The sequence below is a fragment of the Pongo abelii genome, chromosome 19 (genome assembly GCF_028885655.2).
Source record: "Pongo abelii isolate AG06213 chromosome 19, NHGRI_mPonAbe1-v2.0_pri, whole genome shotgun sequence".
NCBI lineage: Eukaryota > Metazoa > Chordata > Mammalia > Primates > Hominidae > Pongo > Pongo abelii.
Window position 1 is genome coordinate 2582662 of NC_072004.2, and position 19791 is coordinate 2602452.

Here is a 19791-nt window from a genome sequence, read left to right on the forward strand (position 1 = left end):
CTCCCTCAGCCTCTTGAGTAGCTGGGATTACAGGCATGTGGCACCACACCCAGCTAATTTTTTATATTTTTAGTAGAGATGGGGTTTCACCATGTTGGTCAGGCTGCTCTCGAACTCCTGACCTCAGATGATCCACCCACCTCTGCCTACCAAAGTGCTGGGATTACAGGAGTGAACACAATAGTTTCTAATTATTTTATTTAATTTATTTTGAGACAGGGTCTCACTCTGTCACACAGGCTGGACTGCAATGGGATGATCATGGCTTACTACAGCCTCAAACTTTTGGGCTCAAGGAATCCTCCTGTTCAGCCTCCTGAGTAGCTGGGACTACAGGCATGCACCACCTTGCATGGCTAATTTATTTCATTTTATTCTTATTTTTGTAGAGATGGGGTCTTCCTATGTTGCCCAGGCTGGTCAACTCCTAGGTTCAAGCCATTCTCCTGCCTCTGCCTCCCAAAGTGCTGGGATTACAGACATGAGCCACTGTGCCCAGCCAATAGTTATTTTTTTAGTTCCCGTTATGTGTCATGCAAACGCTTTGCAGGAATAAATTGATTTAATCTTCATAGCAATGCTATGATTTAGGTACTATTGTTGTCCTTGCTTTTCAGATGAGGAAACTGAGGCACAGAGGTTAAGTCACAGCTAGTAAGTGGCAGTGCTCCCAACTACTATGCACACTGCCTCTCAGAGAATAAGGTTTGTACTTGAAGTGGGGGAAAAGGGGCTTAATTTCTTTTTCTTTTTCTTTCTTTCTTTTCTTTTTTTTTTTTTTTGAGATGGAGTTTTGCTCTTATTGCCCAGGCTGGAGTGCAATGGCACGATCTCGGCTCACTGCAACCTCCATTTCCTGGGTTCAGACGATTCTCCTGCCTCAGCCTCCCGAGTAGCTGGGATTACAGGCATGCATCACCACGCCCGGCTAATTTTGTATTTTTAGTAAAGACAGAGTTTCACCATGTTGGCTAGGCTGGTCTCGAACTCCTGACCTCATGATCTGCCCGCCTCGGTCTCCCAAAGTGCTGGGATTATAGGCGTGAGCCACTGTGCCCAGCCTCTTTACAAAGAGCAAGAAAGTGGTGTCCGCAAACTATAGATGGGTGGACTTAGCATCAGTCCTAGTCAAGTTCCAGAGTCAGTTATTAAAGAGGAGGTTTAGAGGCACTTAGACAAGGAAGACGTGGATGATCAACATTAGTGAGTGGGTTCCCTAAGAACTCACCCTACTAGGGGAAGCTTTTTGCTTTTCTGATTAGTTTTCTAGACTCAAAATTAGACCTGGGGGTGGAGCGGGAGACTGTGCTTCTGAGTTTCAGCAAGCAATTGTTCTTTCTTCCTGTGGTCAGGGCCTTGCAGATGACACAGAGCCACACGGGCAGGGGGATGGGACAGCTAAGGAGGTTGGTGAATGGACTGCCATCGGCTGAGCTCTACTCAGTGTGTTTAAGGGTGGTTTGGTGATGGAGGGTGTGGCCAGTGTCCTGGTGACATTGCTGATGAGAGAAAGCTGGGTACCATTCCAGCAGGCAAGACGGCAGAATTGGGACCCAAAGTGCCCTGGAAGCTGAATTCCAGGTCCAAGTCCAGTAGATACTATTCATTCATTCATTCATTCACTCATTTTAGCAAGGATGCTCACAGTAGACACTATTTATTTATTTATTTGTTTATTTATTTATTTATTCTTTTTTGAGACAGTTTCGCTCTTGTTGCCCAGGGTGGAATGCAATGGTGCCATCTCGGCTTGCTGCAACCTCCGCCTCCCGGGTTCAAGCAATTCTCAGCCTCCTGAGTAGCTGGGATTACAGGTGCCTGCCATGATGCCCAGCTAATTTTTGTATTTTTAGTAGAGATGGGGGTTTCACCATGTTGACTAGGCTGGTTTCAAACTCCTGCCCTCAGGTGATCTGCCTGCCTTGGCCTGCCAAAGTGCTGGGATTACAGGCATGAGCCACCGCGCCTGGCCAGCTAGTAGACACAATTTAACAGGGGTAAAGGATAAATGTATTTTGGTTTCTAATCCTGTTTGCACCTGGGCAGCAGGGTGAAGGAATCAGAATTGTTTGAAGGGTTCCCATGGAGTAGAAGCTTGGGTATGGCCCCATGTGTTAGGTGTCTACCAAAGAAAATGCTTACATTTTGAGGCTGCAAGAGCTCAGGGCAGAGTCCAGAGTGAGGGAAGGGAAGGTCCTGCTGTTCTGAGGCCAAGGCTCTATGAGGAATATTCCTTTGCTTGTTCATTTATTTGGTGGGTGTGGATTGAACACCGTTCCTCTGCCAGATGTTGTGCCAGATGTGCCCCTTGAACAGCTGAGCAGTTGTATTTCTGGGTGATGGAACGGGCTGCTGATAGGACTATGGGCTGGTCACCCCTGTTGTTTTTTTTTTTTTTTTGAGATGGAGTCTCGCTCTGTCACCCAGGCTAGAGTGCAGTAGTGCGATCGTGGCTCACTGCAATGTCCACCTCCTGGTTCAAGTGATTCTTGTCTCAGCCTCCTGAGTAGGTGGGACGACAGGCACTGCCCCACCATGCCTGGCTAATTTTTGTGTTTTTAGTAGAGATAGGGGTCACCATGTTGGCCAGGCTGGTCTCAAATTCCTGACCTCAGGTGATCCACCCACCTTGGCCTCCCAAAGTGCTAGGATTATAGGCGTGAGCTACCATGCCCAGCCAGCCACCACGCCCAGCCAGCCACCATACCTGGCCTCCCTGCTATCCTTTTTTTTTTTTTCCCCCAAGATGGAGTCTTGGTCTGTTGCCCAGGCTGGAGTGCAGTGATGTGATCTCAGCTCACTGCAACCTCCGCCTCCTGGATTCAAGCAATTCTCCTGCTTCAGCCTCCTGAGTAGCTGGGATTACAGGCATGCGCTAATACGCCCTGCTAATTTTTTTTTTTTTTTTGTATTTTTAGTAGAGACAGGGGTTTCACCATGTTGACCAGGTTGGCCTTGAACTCCTGACCTCAAATGACCCACCCGCCTCAGCCTCCCAAAACGCTAGGATTACAGGCGTGAGGCACCGCTCCCGGCCAGCCACCCTGCCCAGCCTCCCTGCTATCCTTTCTTTCTCCCACAACTATCCATTGTGATCCTGCTCTGGGTCAGGCCCTCAAGGAAGACCAGGATACTGCCTCCATGGGCCACACATCCTAGTGGGAGAGACAGACAATAAACATGTAAACGCAGAGACGAGAGAATTTCCCAATATGACCAGTGTGCTGAAGAAACTCACACAGGGCATCGAGATCATGAGCAGCCAGTGGATGTGTGGGGACTCTGGAAGAGGTGGAAGACCTCTCCAAGAAAGTGACATTTGAGCTGAGTCCTGAAGGGCACAGGGGCGACCGTATAAAGAAGCTGCTGGTGAGAGGTGTTGAGTGGGTGGTGGGGAGGGGGCACGGGGCATGGGGTGGAAGAGTCCTTCTGCAGGGGGAGCAGCAAGTGCAAGGCTGTTCTAGAAGCAGAAGGCCATTGTAGCCAGAGCAGAGCCATGAGGCCACGACCCACAGACAGAAGCGAAGATTTCCGTGCAATTAAAGGAATGGCTTTCTAGCACTTAGAGCTGCCTGAGGATGGAGTGGGCTGCCCCGAGGGAGAGAACTTCCCATCACTGGAAGTGTGCGAGCCATAGTCAAAGGCCGCTGTCCGTGGAGGTTACTGAGGATGAGACTCAAGCATCCCAAAGGCTGGCTAGAGGACCCTTCGTTCCTTCAACCCCTTCATGTTCAGGAGCATCCTTGGTTTGGCGGAAGCTGGGGAGATGTCTATGGAGTGCACGAATGAAAGTTCCAGGCCGAGCGCGGTGGCTCATGCCTGTCATCTCAGCACTCTGGGAGGCCGAGGCGGGTGGATCACCTAAGGCCAGGAGTTCGAGACCAGCCTGGCCAACACGGTGAAACCCTGTCTCTACTAAAAATACAAAAAGTAGCCGGGTATGGTGGCGGGTGCCTGTAATCCCAGCTACTCGGCAGGCTGAGGCAAGAGAATCGCTTGAACCCGGGAGGCGGAGGTTGCAGTGAGCCGAGATCGCGCCACTGCACTCCAGCCTGGGGGACAGAGCAAGACTCTGTCTCAAAAAAATCCGGCCTTCAGATCCCAGGCAGCGGGGTGTTTCAGGGGTCTGAGCAGCCCTGGACACTCGCAGCATAGCATTCTGTACCCCGTCCCGGGTCCCGCGCAACGCAGAGCTAGAGGGAGCCCCAGAGTATCTTCCTCAGTAGATCAGGAGCCCCCAGGCCTCACCGCACCTGGGTTCCCCATTACCCCCATTGCATCTTCCAGGAACCCCTGGCGGGCAGGCTGCTCCTTCTCTCCCCGGGTCCTCTGGGTGCACCTGCCCCGCCCCGCGCCTTTGTTCCGGAGGAGCCGCCTTGGGCAGTCCCCAGGGCGCTCAGGACCCGCTGTACCCCCCGCCACCGCCTCGCGGTGCCCGCCCCTCCGCCCCCTCTCCGCGGCGGCGCCAGGCGATCCGCAGGCAGCGGCACAGGGACCAGGGCGCGCCCCGGGTGGCGGAGGCGCGGCGAGGGCGGGAGCACGAGGACCCCGGACCCTGGATCGCCGCGGGCTCTGGCTGCGCGTGCGCGGCGGCGGCGGCGAGGGGCGCCAGGTGTGCGGGCGGTGGCGGCTGCGGAGGGCGCGGCTTTGTGAGCTGGGGCCGGGCCGGGGTGCGCGCGTGCGCGGCTGGGCTGCTGCGAGGGACCCCGCCGCCCCGGAGGAGGAGGAGGAGGAGGAGGGGGCTGGGCCGAGGGAGGGGGCGACCGCGGGCACCGAGGTGCCCTTCGCTCCGGGTCCGGAGGCAGCCGTGCGCCAGGCGGCGCAGAAGGTCAGTGGCCCCGGGGCTGGGATTCCGCAGCCAGCCTGGATCGGGACGTGAGTCCTGGTGTGACTGACGGAGAATCGGAGCGTATGTGGAGTGTGAACGCGTGTGTTTGCAGACAGACATCGGCACGTATGGACGGCGCGAGCCGGTACTGCGTTCCGGAGGAGCCATCCGGCGTCACGGGCTGTGCTGGGGAGGTGGGGTGACCGTCCTCAGAAACCCCCGCGGGCGGGGCGCTGCACACACGTCCACCTATAGGGTGTGTGTGCGTGCGTGAGGTGTGCAGCCCCTGTCAGGATCTGGCGAGAGAAGCTGACCGGGATGGAGGTCAGAGGTAGGGTGTTTACAGGTGGTGGTAGAAGCAAAACAGCCAGGAACCCCAGGAGGACCCTGGAGCCAGGCTGGGCTTGCTGAAACCCCCCATCCCATCCTCGCTGCAGCCTGTGCCTATTGCAGGAAGAGGAGCTAAGGAGGTGGGGTGCCGGCTGAGAGGCCTTGAGGGATCTTTGGGAGCGGGGCCCGATTTCAGCCTGATCCTCATTTCCAGAGGCCTGGATGGGTGTGGGGGTGCCGGCCCTGGGTGGGGGGTCCAGGGCAGGCGTGTGTTCAGGAGACCTCAGGGGTCCTTGTAGACTGTCCTCTGGCTTTGCCAGCACGAGGTGCTGTGTGTCTGGACCTGGGAGCTGGCTGAGGGATACCCTTGCTTCCTCTCATTTGTTTTCTATAGCTCCCCCTACATCCTTGTTAACAAACCTGAAGGGCACTTATATGCCAGTGGGGTTTGCCGGGATGTGCCCTGTTGAACGGCTCTCATCAGAGAAGCCTCCATGGGGAATGAGAGAGTTGTCCTGAGCCAGGTGCCAGGGCTCTTGGGTTCTTTGCCTGCGTTGTGACCCTGGGGCCATCCCTCAAGCCCTATAGGCCTCAGTTTCCCACAGCACTCTGCCCTCCCCCTTCTTCCTGTTGCAGGGTGGGGAGTAAACAGCTCGCACAGCTGCCGGGAGGCTGGGAGGCGCGGAGTGACTCAGGGTCTGTGAGGTCTTGGGCAGCGATTTTTCAGGCAAAAGTCCCGGCACATCTTCTCGACTTGGGCAGGAGTTGGGGGAGGCTCTGCCCTCAGCTCCAAGCTGCGGTGCTGGGTTTTCTGAGTCCTGGCGTGGGGTGGGTTTTCTGAGTGAGTCCTGGGGTGGGGTGGGGTGGGGTGGGGTGGGGTGGGCATCTGTTGGATCTGGCTGCTCAGGCTTCAAGAAGCTGCCTCTGGTCCCTCCTTCTTCCCAGATGTCAAGTAGTTGGAGAGGGATGGGGCTGGGGGGCCTGGTAGTGGGGTGGGATGTGGGGGCTGGAGCTGAAGAGCTACAGCAGCCACTCTTGGTCCCTGTGTTTGATGTTACTGGGCAGAGACAGATGCTAAGCTCGGGTAGGGTCGGGGTGGGTCTAAGTGGGACTGCTCAGCTCAGCATGTTGAGGCGATTTGGTGGGAGGTGGCCTCAGCTCCAGAGAAGAGGACCCTGCTGCTGGAGGCGCGCTTGCAGCCCTCCTCACCCTCTTTCCCACGACCCTGTCTGATCAACTTCGGCTGAGCTACCATGGCTCAGAATGACTTGAGCCTTGAGGGAAAGGGACCCTGGCATGGATGGGGGTGGTGGCAGGGTCACATAGTGGCTAAGCATGAAGGCCCTGCTGTCACTCAGACCTGGGTGTCAGTCCCAGCTCCATCACCTACTGCTGTGGCCGCACCTGCATTCCCCTCAATGGGAGCCCGAGAGAAAGGCTTGCAGGCCGTGGCTTATTTGGGAAGCAATCTCAGGAAACAAGGGTGAGGACGGGGGGTTTGAAAGAGAGGGAGGGGAAGCAACGATTTGATTATTCCCCCCACTCTCCTGGGCGGTGTCCCGAGGAGTCTTACAGACAGAACCGCTCTGTTGGGGAGAGAAACAGGGAAGCATTTACCCATTAGCCCCATCCCCTGCCAGACAAGGGTGGCTCCGTGGACATTCACTCCCGTGTGGACTTCCAGATTGCACGTGCGTGGGGCTCAAGTTGTTCCCTGTGGGTACTCCACACGGCAGCTTCCAAGAAGGCCCAGCGTGGCCTGACATGAAGCTCTGTCCCGTTGCACCTGTAAGATGCTGCTCGGAGCCTGCAGGGACCTGGTCATTGCAGAAGTGTTTGGAGTGAGAGGTGGGGCCAAGAGGGCTGGAAGCAGCACACTGAGGTGTCTAACACTGCGTGACCTTGGGCAAATTACCTGACTTCTCTGAGCTGGGTGTTTTAAGTGTTAGGAAGGCATTTATTGAATTTTTGAACACGGTGATGGGCCCATAGCAAGGGCTTCACCTGGGGTATTTCTGTATGGCCAGGAAGACCACCTGCCCAAGGTGGCCCAGATAGTCATTCACTCAAGTGGAGGTGGGTCCGCAGAAGAGGACCTCTAAAGACCCCTCCCGGTCATAGGACCTGGGGCTCAGGAGCCAGACTGCTGACCTGGTCAGTTCCTCTAGGGCTGTGGCCCAGTTTCCCAGACCTCCTGAATGCTTCCATCTCACAGCCTATGAATTGGAGTCAGCGATGTCCTGCTCCTGGGCTGGCCACTCAGATATACTTCTTCCTGGGCTCTGCCTCAGGAGGACACAGAAGCCAGCACTGGGCAGAGGAGGGCGAGGGGAGAGGACAGCTCGGAAGCAGGTGCTTGAAGGAGGAGTGGAGAGAGGATGGATGCTGGCATTTCTGGCATTGGGAGCTGGCATATGGGCACGGGTCTGGGCCATAGTTGGTGGGAGAGGACAAGGCAGGGGGCTGGGGGAGGGCAGGAAAGGAAGGTGAGCGGGTTGGCAGAAGGTGGCCAAGAAGGATGGAAGAGACAGGGACAGGGAGTGGGTTGGGCAGCCTTGGCGTATGGGGATTCATAGCGTCTGGGGTGGTGGTAACCAAATGGGAGGGGGATGGGGTGGCAGGAAGGAAGGGAGGGCAGTAGGTGAGGTCTAGTTGGGGCTTCCTAGGGCGTAAACTGGGGCAGTCTTCATAGTTCGTGGTACAGCATCCACAAGCCTCCTCATTCCTTTTTTTTTTTTTTTTTTGAGACGGAGTTTTGCTCTTGTTGTCCAGGCTTGAGTGCAATGGTGCAATCTCGGCTCACCGCAACCTCTGCCTCCTGGGTTCAGGTGATTCTCCTGTCTCAGCCTCCCAAGTTGCTGGAATTACAGGCATGTGCCACCACATCCTACTAATTTTTGTATTTTTAGTAGGGACAGGGTTTCTCCATGTTGGTCAGGCTGGTCTCGAACTCCTGACCTCAGATGATCCACCCGCCCTGGCCTCCCAAAGTGCTGGGATTACAGGTGTGAACCACCACCCCTGGCAAAAGCCTCCTCATCCTTTTTTCCATGGTGTCCACCTGCCCCTCCCAGGCCACCACCCCCTTTGACAGGGGAGGAGTTGTTTGCAAACACTTAGTTCCTGTTATGAGCGGCGATTGGAGAAGGTCCAGAGGTGCCTTTGCCAAGGCCTGTTGCCATGGTGCCATGGTGGGCCTTGTCTCCCTACCCTCTCCCATCTCTGAGCAATGTGCCACCCCCTCTAGGACAGGCCACAGAGTGGGGAAGGTGTCCCGCTGCCTCTTTGCTCATGCATGGCCAGCTCAGGCTGGCCTTACAAAGGTCACTGCGTTCCTCCCTCTGCCTGCAGGTAAGGTCACACCCAGCCTACGCTGGGAGATGCAGCAGCCGCCGTCTTCATTCCAGTCATTTAAAATCTACTCCGATCTCTGCAATTTATTTTTAATAAGTTTAATGAAAAATAAAGCAATAATACCAGCCTATTAATCTGCTCCCCTTTTAAAGAGGGCATCTCATGGATGATACTCTTCTTGTCCACACCTCTTTCAGTGCTTTGGTGCCTGTCCAGTAGGAAGTTCTGCCTCATGTCTGATCTCAGCCTGACATGCTGTACTGTTTTTGAGTGTGTTTTGTGTTTCTGATTTTCTATTTGTTGCAACCCTTCAGGGCTTCCCGATGGTTTTAAGGGGATTCCTGTCCACCTGCTCATGATCTGGAGCAGGCGCAGGGGCACCCAAGGCAGGTGTGATGCCAACGAGACAAGGCTGTGCCGAGCCCCTGGCCCCGCCCATGCTGTGGTTCTGGACTCTTGCAGCTTGCTCTCAGGGCCAGCTGGTTCCCACTCCTTTCCCTAGTTCAGATCCAGGATTACTGGCCTCCTTCTCGGACCATGCTGGGCCTGCTGGCTGGGCTCTGCCAGGTCTGGGTCAGCAGATGGCAGCAGGCATGGGTATGTGGGGGACTCTGGCACAGTCAGGGGCCTGCCGATTAGATGGCTGGTGGAGAGCAAGAGCAGGAGGGGAGAGACGGAGTGACAGGCATTCGGGAACATTGAGGTGTGCCTGTGCATGTGGACACATCTGTGCTTGGTGTGCACATGTGGCCCTGGAGGGCTTGTTGCTGGATTGCTGTGTCTGGACATCTCTGGGTGGCTATATGTGGTTCTTCTGAGCACATCTCTGTGTGTGCACTGTGTGAGCACGTCTCTGTGTGGGCAGGTCTCTGTGTGTGCACTGTTGTGTGCTCTGGGTTGTTCATGGGTACTTTCTCTGGATATGTGTGCCAGCCACCTACTGGGTGTCTCCAGTGTTCTCAAGAGTGTGCCCATCTGGATGGCAGGTGACACTTTTTCCCTGCAGGATTTCCTGCCCCCACGGAGGCTCCCTTGAGTCTTCTGCCATGCCCCATCCTGCCCTCTCTCCAGGCTTCCTTACCCTGTTTCTCCCTCTGTCTGAGGAAGTTGCTTCTCCCCTTCTGACTGTGTGGGCGCCCACTGCCTTCTGGGCAGAGCCTGAAGAGGAACGGCAAGTCCAACCTCCAGCCCCATCCTCTCGAGCTCTGAGCTGAGGGTGATGGGCTCAAGCTCTGAGTTGAGGAGATGAGTCAGGGATGGCTGCAGGGGGTGGGCAGAAGTGGCCTGTGTGTCAGTATGCTGCAGGGAAGTGTGTGCTCTTGCCCCCCTCCACCTGACCCGCCCTCAGTGGCTTGGGCACCAGTGCAGCTGTGATGAGGCTCCCTTACCTGGCTATTCATACTCTTCCCCAGTAGCCTTGGTTGGCACAGTTTCTGATGGGGAGCAGAGTGGTCTCTGGGGCTCCGGGCATCCAATGGGGGCCTTGGCCTTAGCATAATTTATCTCACCATAATCATTGGTACTAATGGAGCTCTTCCTGCACCAGGCCCTGGACTACACACTGTACATGTAATCAGCTCATTTACTCCTCAGAACAATCCCATCCCAGGGGATAGTAGGTCCTATTAGGTGGGCTCGAAAACATCCCTGGCCAGGCGCGGTGGCTCATGCCTGTAATCCCAGCACTCTGGGAGGCCAAGGTGAGTGGATTATCTGAGGTCAGGAGTTCGTGACCAGCCTGGCCAACATGGTGAAACCCCATCTCTACTAAAAATACAAAGAATTAGCCGGGTGTGGTGGCGAGCACCTGTAATCCCAGCTACTTACGAGGCGGAGGCAGGAGAATCGCTTGAACCTGGGAGGTGGAGGCTGCAGTGAGCCGAGATCGTGCCACTGCAGTCCAGCCTGGGTGACAGAGTAAGACTCTGTCTCAAAACAAACAAACAAACAAACCATCCCCATTTTATGAGGAAGTTTTCCCATTTTATGAGGAAGTAGAGGCTCAGAGAGCCTGGGTTACTTCCACAAGGTCACACAGCTAATAAGTGATGGAGCCGGGTTCTGAACCCAGACCCGTTCTTCTGCTGTTCCCTCTACTCTTCACAAAGCTGTGCAGCTGTGTCCATCTCATCTTGGCAGTCTCCCTCTCAGAGAGGCCGTCCCAGATCACCCCCTCTACACAGGATTCCCTAGCCATCTGGTCCCATTTGGATCGGATCACCCTATTGCAAATACCTGCATAAAGGTAGCCCTCATTTATCCTCTACTTCCTAACCCCCTCTTCCCCACCTAGAGCAGGGACCTGTCTGTCTTGCTTACTAAAATATTCTTAGAACTGGCAGACAGCTTGGAACACAGTAGGGATGCAATAAACATTTGATGAATGAATGAATGAATGAATGAAGAGAGGGCTGACTCCAGACCTAAGCTTGAGGTCCCTCCTATATACTGTCTCTTACACAGCAGGGACCGTTGCAGAGTGGCAGGAGCACAGCCTCTGGAGCCAGCTTGCTTGGTTCAAATTCTGGTCCTGCCAGTGTTCTGGTTATCTAATGCTGCTTAATAAACCACCCAAAGCTTATGGCTTAAAACACTGGTGACACTGATTTTGCCCATGAAACTGCAACATGGGCAGGGTTCAGCGGGGATAACGCTTCTCCGCTCAGCATTGTCTGGAGTGTTTCAAGGTCTAGGGGCTGAAGCCATCTGAAGGCTCAGTTGCTCACAAGTCTGGCGTTTCTTGCTGGCTGTTGGCTTTGGGTCAGTTCCCCTGCACATAGGCCTCTCTATGTGCTGTCTCCACATGCTAGATTGGGCTTCCTTCCAGCATGGTGGCTGAGCTAAGGGACAAGCATGCCCAGAAAGAGAGCCAGGTGGAAGCTATTTCACTTTTTATTTTATTTGTTTATTTATTGAGATGGAGTCTTGCTCTGTTGCCCAGGGTGGAATGCAGTGGCGCAATCTCGGTTCACTGCAACCTCCACCTCCCGGGTTTAAGTGATTCTCTTGTCTCAGCCTCCCAAGTAGCTGAGACTATACAAGTCCATGCCACCACGCCCGGCTAATTTTTTTGTATTTTTAGTAGAGATGAGGGTTTCACTGTGTTAGCCAGGATGGTCTCGAATTCCTGACCTTGTGATCTGTCCTCCTCGGCCTCCCAAAGTGCTGGGATTACAGGCGTGAGCCACCACGCCTGGCCTATTTTTATTTATTTAGAGACGGAGTCTCGCTCTGTCGCCCAGCCTGGAGTACAGTGGTGTGATCTTGGCTCACTGCGACCTCCATCTCCCGGACTCAAGCGATTCTCCTGCCTCAGCCTCCCAAATAGCTGGGATTACACGTGCCTGCCATGACACCTGGCTAATTTTTGTATTTTTAGTAGAGACAGGGTCTTGCCATGTTAGGCAGGCTGGTCTTGAACTCCTGACCTCAAGTGATCCGCCCGACTCGGCATCCCAAAGTGCTGGGATTACAGGCGTGAGCCACCGCACCCGGCCAGCAGTTTATTCTCTCAGCAGCAGCTACAGTTTTGCTCACTGATCCCCTGGCCACAGGTGAGGCTTGGGTCTGTCCAAATGACAGGGTCTGTCCCCAAATCCCCGCCCACTCTCATGTAGTCCAGGAGGCATCTTACTGTGCAGAGCCCTGCAGAGGGTGGCACCCGTAATGAGAGAAGGGGGAATTTGAATGGAAAAGGACTTTTCTGTCCCAGTTTATTATCTCATTCCAGGTCAGCCCTGCTCCCTTCAAGGGGCCTGGGACACATGTTGCTGATGGAGATACCATGAGGCTGGGGCTCACGTAGAATTGCTCTGGGCTTGGGGCTGGGATGAACCCCACCAGACCCCCATCTTTATCCAGGGAAAATCAAGATGGTGAGGCCTGAACATGCTGTGTTTGAGCTGAGGGAGCTCTCTGCTTCTCCCTGTCCCTGCCGCCTGCTTCCACCTGAGTCACTGTTCATCTGCCTGAGGCATCATCCCCCTGCCTCGCTTGCTGGCCTCAGGGAGGAATCTCAGGGTTTGCTCCCTGTGGCCCAGGTTAGGGCTGCTCCTGAGCAGAGCGTTGGCAGGGGGCCCAGGAAGAATCTGGGGGTTTGCATGAGCCCAGCCTGGCAGCGTCTCCCATCTAACGCAGCCCTCATTTAGGGCCTGCTCTGCTGTGAGCCTTCCCTGAAGGAATGGCAGAAGGGCTCAAAGGGGGGCTCTGGGTTTGAATTCTGCTGTCACCTTCCAGCCCTGTTAAGGAAAGAGACCACTACTACTCCTGCTGCCCTTCTGCCCCCACCGTGCCTAGTTCACAAGACAGGAGAGAAAAAGCAAAAAGTTGGAAAAAAAAAAAAAAAGTAAGATAAATAGCCAGACAACCTTGGCACCACCACCCGGCCCTAGGAGTTAAAAAAAGTAATAATAATAACATCAACCCCTGACCTAAACTACTGGTGTTATCTGTAAATACCAGACACTGTGTGAAAAAAGCATTGTAAGACTTTCTGTTCTGTTAGCTGATGCATGCAGCCCCCAGTCACGTTTCCCACGCTTGCTTGATGTATCACGACCCTTTCACGTGGACCCCTTAAAGTTGTAAGCCTTTAAAAAGGCCAAGAATTTCTTTTCCCGGGAGCTCGGCTCTTAAGACGCGAGTCTGCCGATGCTCCCGGCCGAATAAAAACCTCTTCCTTCTTGAATCCGGTGTCTGAGGAGTTTTGTCTGTGGTTCGTCCTGCTACGCTGTGATCTTGGACAAGTCTCTTAACCTCTCTGAGGCTCCAGTTACTTACCAGGAGGGAGGCTGTGGTATGGTAAAGATGAGAGGAAGTAAAAAGTATGACCTTTTTTTTTTGAGACAGAGTTTTGCTCTTGTTGCCCAGGCTGGAGTGCAGTGGTGCGATCTCAGCTCACCGCAACCTCCACCTCCTGGGTTCAAGCGATTCTCCGGCCTCAGCCTCCTGAGTAGCTGGGATTACAGGCATGCGCCACCACGCCGGGCTAATTTTGTATTTTTAGGAGAGACGGGGTTTCACCATGTTAGCCAGGCTGATCTCGAACTCCTGACCTCAGGTGATCCGTCCGCCTCGGCCTCCCAAAGTGCTGGGATTACAGGCGTGAGCCACCGCGCCCAGCCTGAAGTTATTCTTTACAGATGAAAAACCTGAGGCAGAGGGAGTTTAAGTGGTTTCCCCACAGCTACATTTAATGTCAGAACTGGGGCTGGAATCCGTGTGTTCTGACACCAGGTGGTGGTTGCTTACCTTTTGCAACAAGGAGGATTTCCCCCTCCCTTCAACCCCTTTCGCCAGAGGGCAACGTGGCTGCCATCCTAGAAATAAGCCCAGGAAGACGCTCCCTTTCCTCCTCGCACCACCCAAGCTTGCCTGCAGAGGGCGCAAACGCCCACCTTCTGGCCGGTCCTGGGAGGCGCCAGGTGCCCTGCCTTGGTAGGGGAGGGCGGGAGTGACCCAGCTGGGTGGGTGTGGGCAGAGTTGGCTGTGTGATCTCCTTTAGTGAGAAGCTCCTTCAGACAGCCCCCGCGGTCCAAGCCTTTCTTTTCTTTTTTTTTCTTCAATTTTTATTTTTATTTTTTATGTTTTGCGACGGAGTCTCACTCCGTTGCCCAGGCTGGAGTGCAGTGGCATGATCTCGGCTCACTGTACCCTCTGCCTCCCGGGTTCAAGCGACTCTCCTGCCCCAGTCTCCTGAGTAGCTGGGATTACAGGCAGGTGCCACCATGTTCGGCTAATTTTTGTAGTGTTTAGTAGAGACGGGGTTTCACCATCTTGGCAGGGCTGGTCTCAAACTCCTGACCTCAAGTGATCCACCCACCTTGGCTTCCCAAACTGCTGGGATTACAGGCGTGAGCCATCGTGCCCAGGCTTTTTTTTTTTTTTTTTTTTTTTTTTGAGATGGAGTCTCGCTGTGTCCCCAGGCTGGTGCACAAGGGCGCGATCTCTGCTCACTGCATCCTCCGCTTCCCGGGTTCAAGGCATTCTCCTGCCCCAGCCGCCCAAATAGCTGGGGTTATAGGCGCATGCCACCATACCTGGCTAGTTTTGTAGTTTTTAGTAGAGACAGGGTTTCGCCATGTTGGCCAGGCTGGGCTCGAACTCCTGACCTCAAGTGATCCACCCCACCATGGCCTCCAAAGTGCTGAGATTACAGGTGTGAGCCACCGCGCCCAGCTTTGTTTTTTTTTTTTTTTGTTTTTTGTTTTTTTTTTGAGACAGAGTTTTGCTTTTTGACCACACTGGAGGGCAGTGGTCCTTACTGCAGCCCTGACCTCCTGGGCTCAAGTGATCCTTCCACATCAGCCTCCCAGGTAGCTGGGACTACAGGAGCACAGCACCATGTCTGGCTAATTAAAAAAAAATTTTTTTTTTTTTTGAGACGGAGTCTCGCTCTGTCGCCCAGGCTGGAGTGCAGTGGCGCCACCTCGGCTCACTGCAAGCTCCGCCTCCCGGGTTCACGCCATTCTCCTGCCTCAGCCTCCGAGTAGCTGGGACTACAGGTGCCCACCACCACGCCTGGCTAATTTTTTGTATTTTTAGTAGAGACGGGGTTTCACCATGTTAGTCAGGATGGTCTCGATCTCCTGGCCTCGAGATCCAGCCGCCTTGGCCTCCCAAAGTGCTGGGATTATAGGCGTGAGCCAACGGGCCCGGCCTAAAAAAATTTTTTGTACAGATGGGGTCTTACTATGTTGCTGGGACTGGTCTCAAACTCCTGGGCTCAAGCAGTCCTCCTGCCTCGGCCTCCTAAAGTGCTAGGATGACAGGTGTGAGTCACTGCACACTGAGCCTGTTTTTTTTTTTTTTTTTTTTTCGAGACGGAGTCTTGCTCTGTTGCCCAGGCTGGAGTGCAGTGGCGCCATCTCAGCTCACAAGCTGCCTCTCCCAGGTTCACGCAATTCTCCTGCCTCAGCCTCCCGAGTAGCTGGGAATACAGGTGCATGCCGCTATGCCTGGCTAAGTTTTTGTATTTTTAGTAGAGACGGGGTTTCACCATGTTAGCCAGGGTGGTTTCAATCTCCTGACCTCGTGATCTGCCTGCCTCGGCCTCCCAAAGTGCTGGGATTACAGGCGTGAGCCACCGCGCCAGGCCTGTGCCTGTTTTTTTAAACTTGAATTTTTAGCATATCTTCATATATTAACATATATTAAGTGCTACCTCGTTATTTTCAGTGGCTAGATAGTATTCCATTGTATGCTTATTCTGCAATGTAGTTAATCCTCAGTTGATGATCATTTAGATTATTTTTTGAATTTGCTATTATAATGATATGATTAACATCTGTACGCATAGATCTTGTCAACTGGTGTGAGTTAACCTGTGCAATAAATTTCTAAAAACAAAATTGTTGGAATAAAGGGTATGTGCACTTAATTTTGATAGAGTGTATTAGTCAAGGCTCTGCAGAGAAATAGAACTAATAGGAAATATATACATATGTATATGGATGTGTGTGTGTGTATGTGTGTGTGTGTTTAGATTTATTATGAGGGATTGGTTCATGCAATTTTTGTGGGTTTTTTTTTGTTTGTTTTGAGATGGAGACTGGCTCTGTCGCCCAGGCAGGAGTGCAATGGCACCATCTCAGCTCACTGCAACTTCTGCCTCCCTAGTTCAAGCAGTTCTCCTGTCTCAGCCTCCTGAGTAGCTGGGATTACAGGTGCCTGCCACCATGCCCAGCTATTTTTTTTGTATTTTTAGTAGAGACGTGGGTTTCACCATGTTGATCACGCTGGTCTCGAACTCCTGACCTCAAGTGATCCACCCGCCTCGGCCTCCCAAAGTGCTGGGATTACTGAGCCCCAGCCAGGCGTGAGCCACTGCGCCCCACCAGGTTAATGCAATTTTGGAGGCCGAGAAGTCCCACGATTTGCTGTCTATTAGCTGGGGATCCAGGAAAGCTGGTGGTATGGTTCTAGTCCAAGTCCTAAGGCACAAGAACGAGGAGCGTTGATAGCTGAGGGCAGGAGAAGGTGGGTGTCTCAGCTCAGGCAGAGAATGAACTCTCCTTTCCTCCACCTTTTTCGTCTATTTAACCTCTCAATGGATTGGTTGATGCCAGCCCACATTGGTAAAGGGGCATCTTCTTTACTTAGTCTACCAATTCAAAGGCTAAATCTCTTCCAGAAACAACTCACAGACATACCCAGAAATAATATTTCAACAGCTGTGGAGATATCCCCTAGCCCAGTCAAACTGACACATAAATTTCACCAGCACAGAGATATTGCCCAATAGCTACACATTAATGGGACGTCCGTTTCCTTATACCTTTACACAATTATCAATGTTTTCTTTTTGAGATGTGGTCTGGGCTCTGTCACCCAGGCTGGAGTGCAGTGGCACAATCATGGCTCACTGAAACCTCTGCCTCCTGGGCTCAAGTGATCCTCCCACCTCAGCCTCCCAAGTAGCTGGGACTACAGGTGCCTGCCATCATGCCCCACTAATTTTTGTATATTTTGTAGAGATGGGGGTTCCACCATGTTGCCCACACTGGTCTCGAACTCCTGAGCTCAGGTGATCCACCTGCCTTGGCCTCCCAAAGTGCTGGGATTACAGATGTGAGCCATCGTGCCAGGCATTATCAATTTTTTAAAACTTTATCTGATGGGTAAAAGTGATACCTTGTTATTATTTAAAATTTTTAACTGTAGTAAACTTTGTAGCTTCTTTAGTTCAGAGCCATGTGTTGCTAGCAACTCTCTTGGCAGACGGACCTTACTGAACAGATAAGAATAAACTGCAATAATTTTGGGAAACTGAGGTGGGCAGATCACCTGAGGTCAGGAGTTCAAGACCAGCCTGGCCAACATGGTGAAATGACTCACAGACAGTCTCTAGTAAAAATACAAAAAAACCCCCCAAATTAGCCAGGCATGGTGGCGTGTACTGGTAGTCCTAGCTACTCTGGAGGCTGAGGCAGGAGAATTGCTTGAACCTGGGAGGCAGAGACTACAGTGAGCCGAGATTGCACCAGTGCACTCCAGCTTGGGTGACAGAGCGAGACTCCATCTGAAAAAAAAAAAAAAAAAGTAAATAAATAAATTGTGCAATCGTGGTATATGTCTGGGCCCTGCTCTTGGAACTCAGTTTTTACAAGCCCTCCTTTTGCAATCTGCCATCATCTTGCTTCTCAGCACTTGTGCAATGGGAAATTTAGTCTGGCCGTTGAGATAGTGCAGGCAGGCAGTGATCTGTGGACTGTAAATCACTATTCAGATGCTAGATGCTGTTTTTATCTTGACCCTGAGGCGTGAATTCTTAACTAATGTGGGGTTGCTGGCTCTGAATGCCCACTGTGCCCTGTTTCCCTGGAGACCAGCGTCTTTGTCCATCATCCTTTTTTTTTTTTTTGGTGGTTTGTTTTGAGATGGAGTCTCCCTCTGTCGCCCAGGCTGGAGTGCAGCAGCGTGATCTCAGCTCACCGCAACCTCCGCCTCCTGGGTTCAAGCAATTCTCCCGCCTCAGCCTCCCAAGTAGCTGGGATTACAGGCATGAGCCACTACACCCAGCTAATTTTGTATTTTTAGTAGAGACGGGGTTTCTCCATGTTGGTCAGGCTGGTCTCAAACTCCCGACCTCAGGTGATCCACCCGCCTTGGCTTCCCAAAGTGCTGGGATTACAGGCGTGAGCCACCGCGCCTGACCTCTGTATCACCCTTTATCTTCATGTGGTTTATGAAGGAAGCATAGGCCAGTCTAAGTCTCCCCTTGGATGACTAGTAGGCTGAAGTCTCAAAAGAGTAGGTGACCTGCCCCCAGTGACTTAGAGGTGGATCTGGGATGACAGCTGAGCTCCAGGGGGTTAGTACTGGGGCTGGATGGGTACTACTGTCTGGATGGGGGAGGATCTGGGTCAGACCACCTAGTGCCTGCTTCACTCGGGACATCTGTTTCCTGAGCTTCCTGTAACTGCCTCATCCCCATGCCTGGGGAAGGAGCTTGTCTCATCTTTCAGCTCCCACTGGTGGCTATGAGGTCTGAGCTGCCTGAGCAGAGGAAACCACATTGTCCCTTCCTCCCGTCCTGCCCCGAGGGCCAGGGGACACAGTGGAGGGGCTGCTGCTGACAGGAGTCTGAACTGCCCCCTCCTCTGAGCCCAGCCAGCTTTCTTGGCTCTACCTGCCTCAAAAGCCCATAGAGGCCGGGCACCGCAGGCACCATGGCTCACGCCTGTAATCCCAGCACTTTGGGAGGCTGAGGTGGGCGGATCTTTTGAGGTCATGAGTTCGAGACTACCCAGGCCAACATGGCAAAACCCCGTCTCCACTAAAAGTACAAAAATTAGCCAGATGTGGTGGCAGGCGCCTGTAATCCCAGCTACTCTGGAGGCAGAGGCAGGAGAATCACTTGAACCTGGGAGGGGGAGGTTGCAGTGAGCTGAGATCGTGCCACTGCACTCCAGCCTGGGTGACAGAGCGAGACTCCATCTCTAAAAAAGAAAAAAAAAAATGCCCATCGAACTGGGTGGGTTCCCTGGAGCTCTGCCCTGGGGTTGGGACTCTGGCTGGGACTTAGCCCCAGGCTGGTCCCCGAGGAACACCCACAGCCCTTGTGAACTGTGACCCACAGCAGGCTCTGGGAAGCGTTTCGAGCCTGAGAGAGAAGGAGCCCGTCCAGCTAGGCATTGGGGGTAGCTGGGTACTTGCTCTTTCCGTCTTCATTATTCTCTCCCCAGTGATGAGCTGAGTTTTGCTTTAGGACCTTAGTTTTCCCGTATGTAACATGGGCACTGACGCACTGTGCATTTCTGTGGATCCAGAATTAGTGGGGCTGATAATCATCAAGCTGGGTTAATTTGGTTGGATTCCTTCACTTCCCTGAGCCTCAGTGTCCCTATCTGTAAAATGGGATAACAGGGCATCCTCTCAGAGGGGGTTGTGAGGCTGAAAAGCTAAGCGCTTTGGTCCGCGCTGGCCCACAGGAGACTTGCAGACACCGGTGCTGCCCTGGCTGTCTTGTGCCCGCAGCTCATTCTCCTCTCCCCGCTGGCTGCTGAGAGTCAGCTGAGCTCTGGGAGGAAGCTGGGCTGTGCTTGATGGGGCCAGGAGGGCTAGGCCTGCTTCACAGAGTGCTTCCCTTTTCTCTTTTTTTTTTTTTTTTTTTGAAATGGAGTCTCACTCTGTCACCCAGGCTGGAGTGCAATGTCACGGTCTTGGCTCACTGAAACCTCCGCCTCCCAGGCTCAAACAATTCTCCTGCCTCAGCCTCCTGAGGAGCTGGGATTACAGGTGCCCGCCACCATGCCTGACTAATTTTTGTATTTTTAGTA

At 53.4% G+C, this 19791-nt stretch overlaps 1 protein-coding gene across 4 annotated transcripts in view; it reads left to right on the forward strand.

Moving 5' to 3' along the window:
• RAP1GAP2 (RAP1 GTPase activating protein 2) overlaps nucleotides 1-19791 on the forward strand; it is a 276085-nt gene that overhangs the window by 17033 nt on the left and 239261 nt on the right. Inside the window, exon 1 of one of the 4 annotated variants that reach the window (XM_054535356.2) lies at nucleotides 4650-4828. The exons of 2 other annotated variants lie outside the window; for them this stretch is intronic. Coding sequence is in view for 1 of the 2 variants with exons in the window: in XM_054535355.2 (XP_054391330.1) it covers nucleotides 4912-4973 (62 nt within the window). In the remaining variant the exon portion in view is untranslated. Of the gene's footprint in view, nucleotides 1-4649; nucleotides 4829-4894; nucleotides 4974-19791 lie in introns of those variants that run through there. One more of the 4 variants, XM_054535355.2, reaches the window with a different exon arrangement.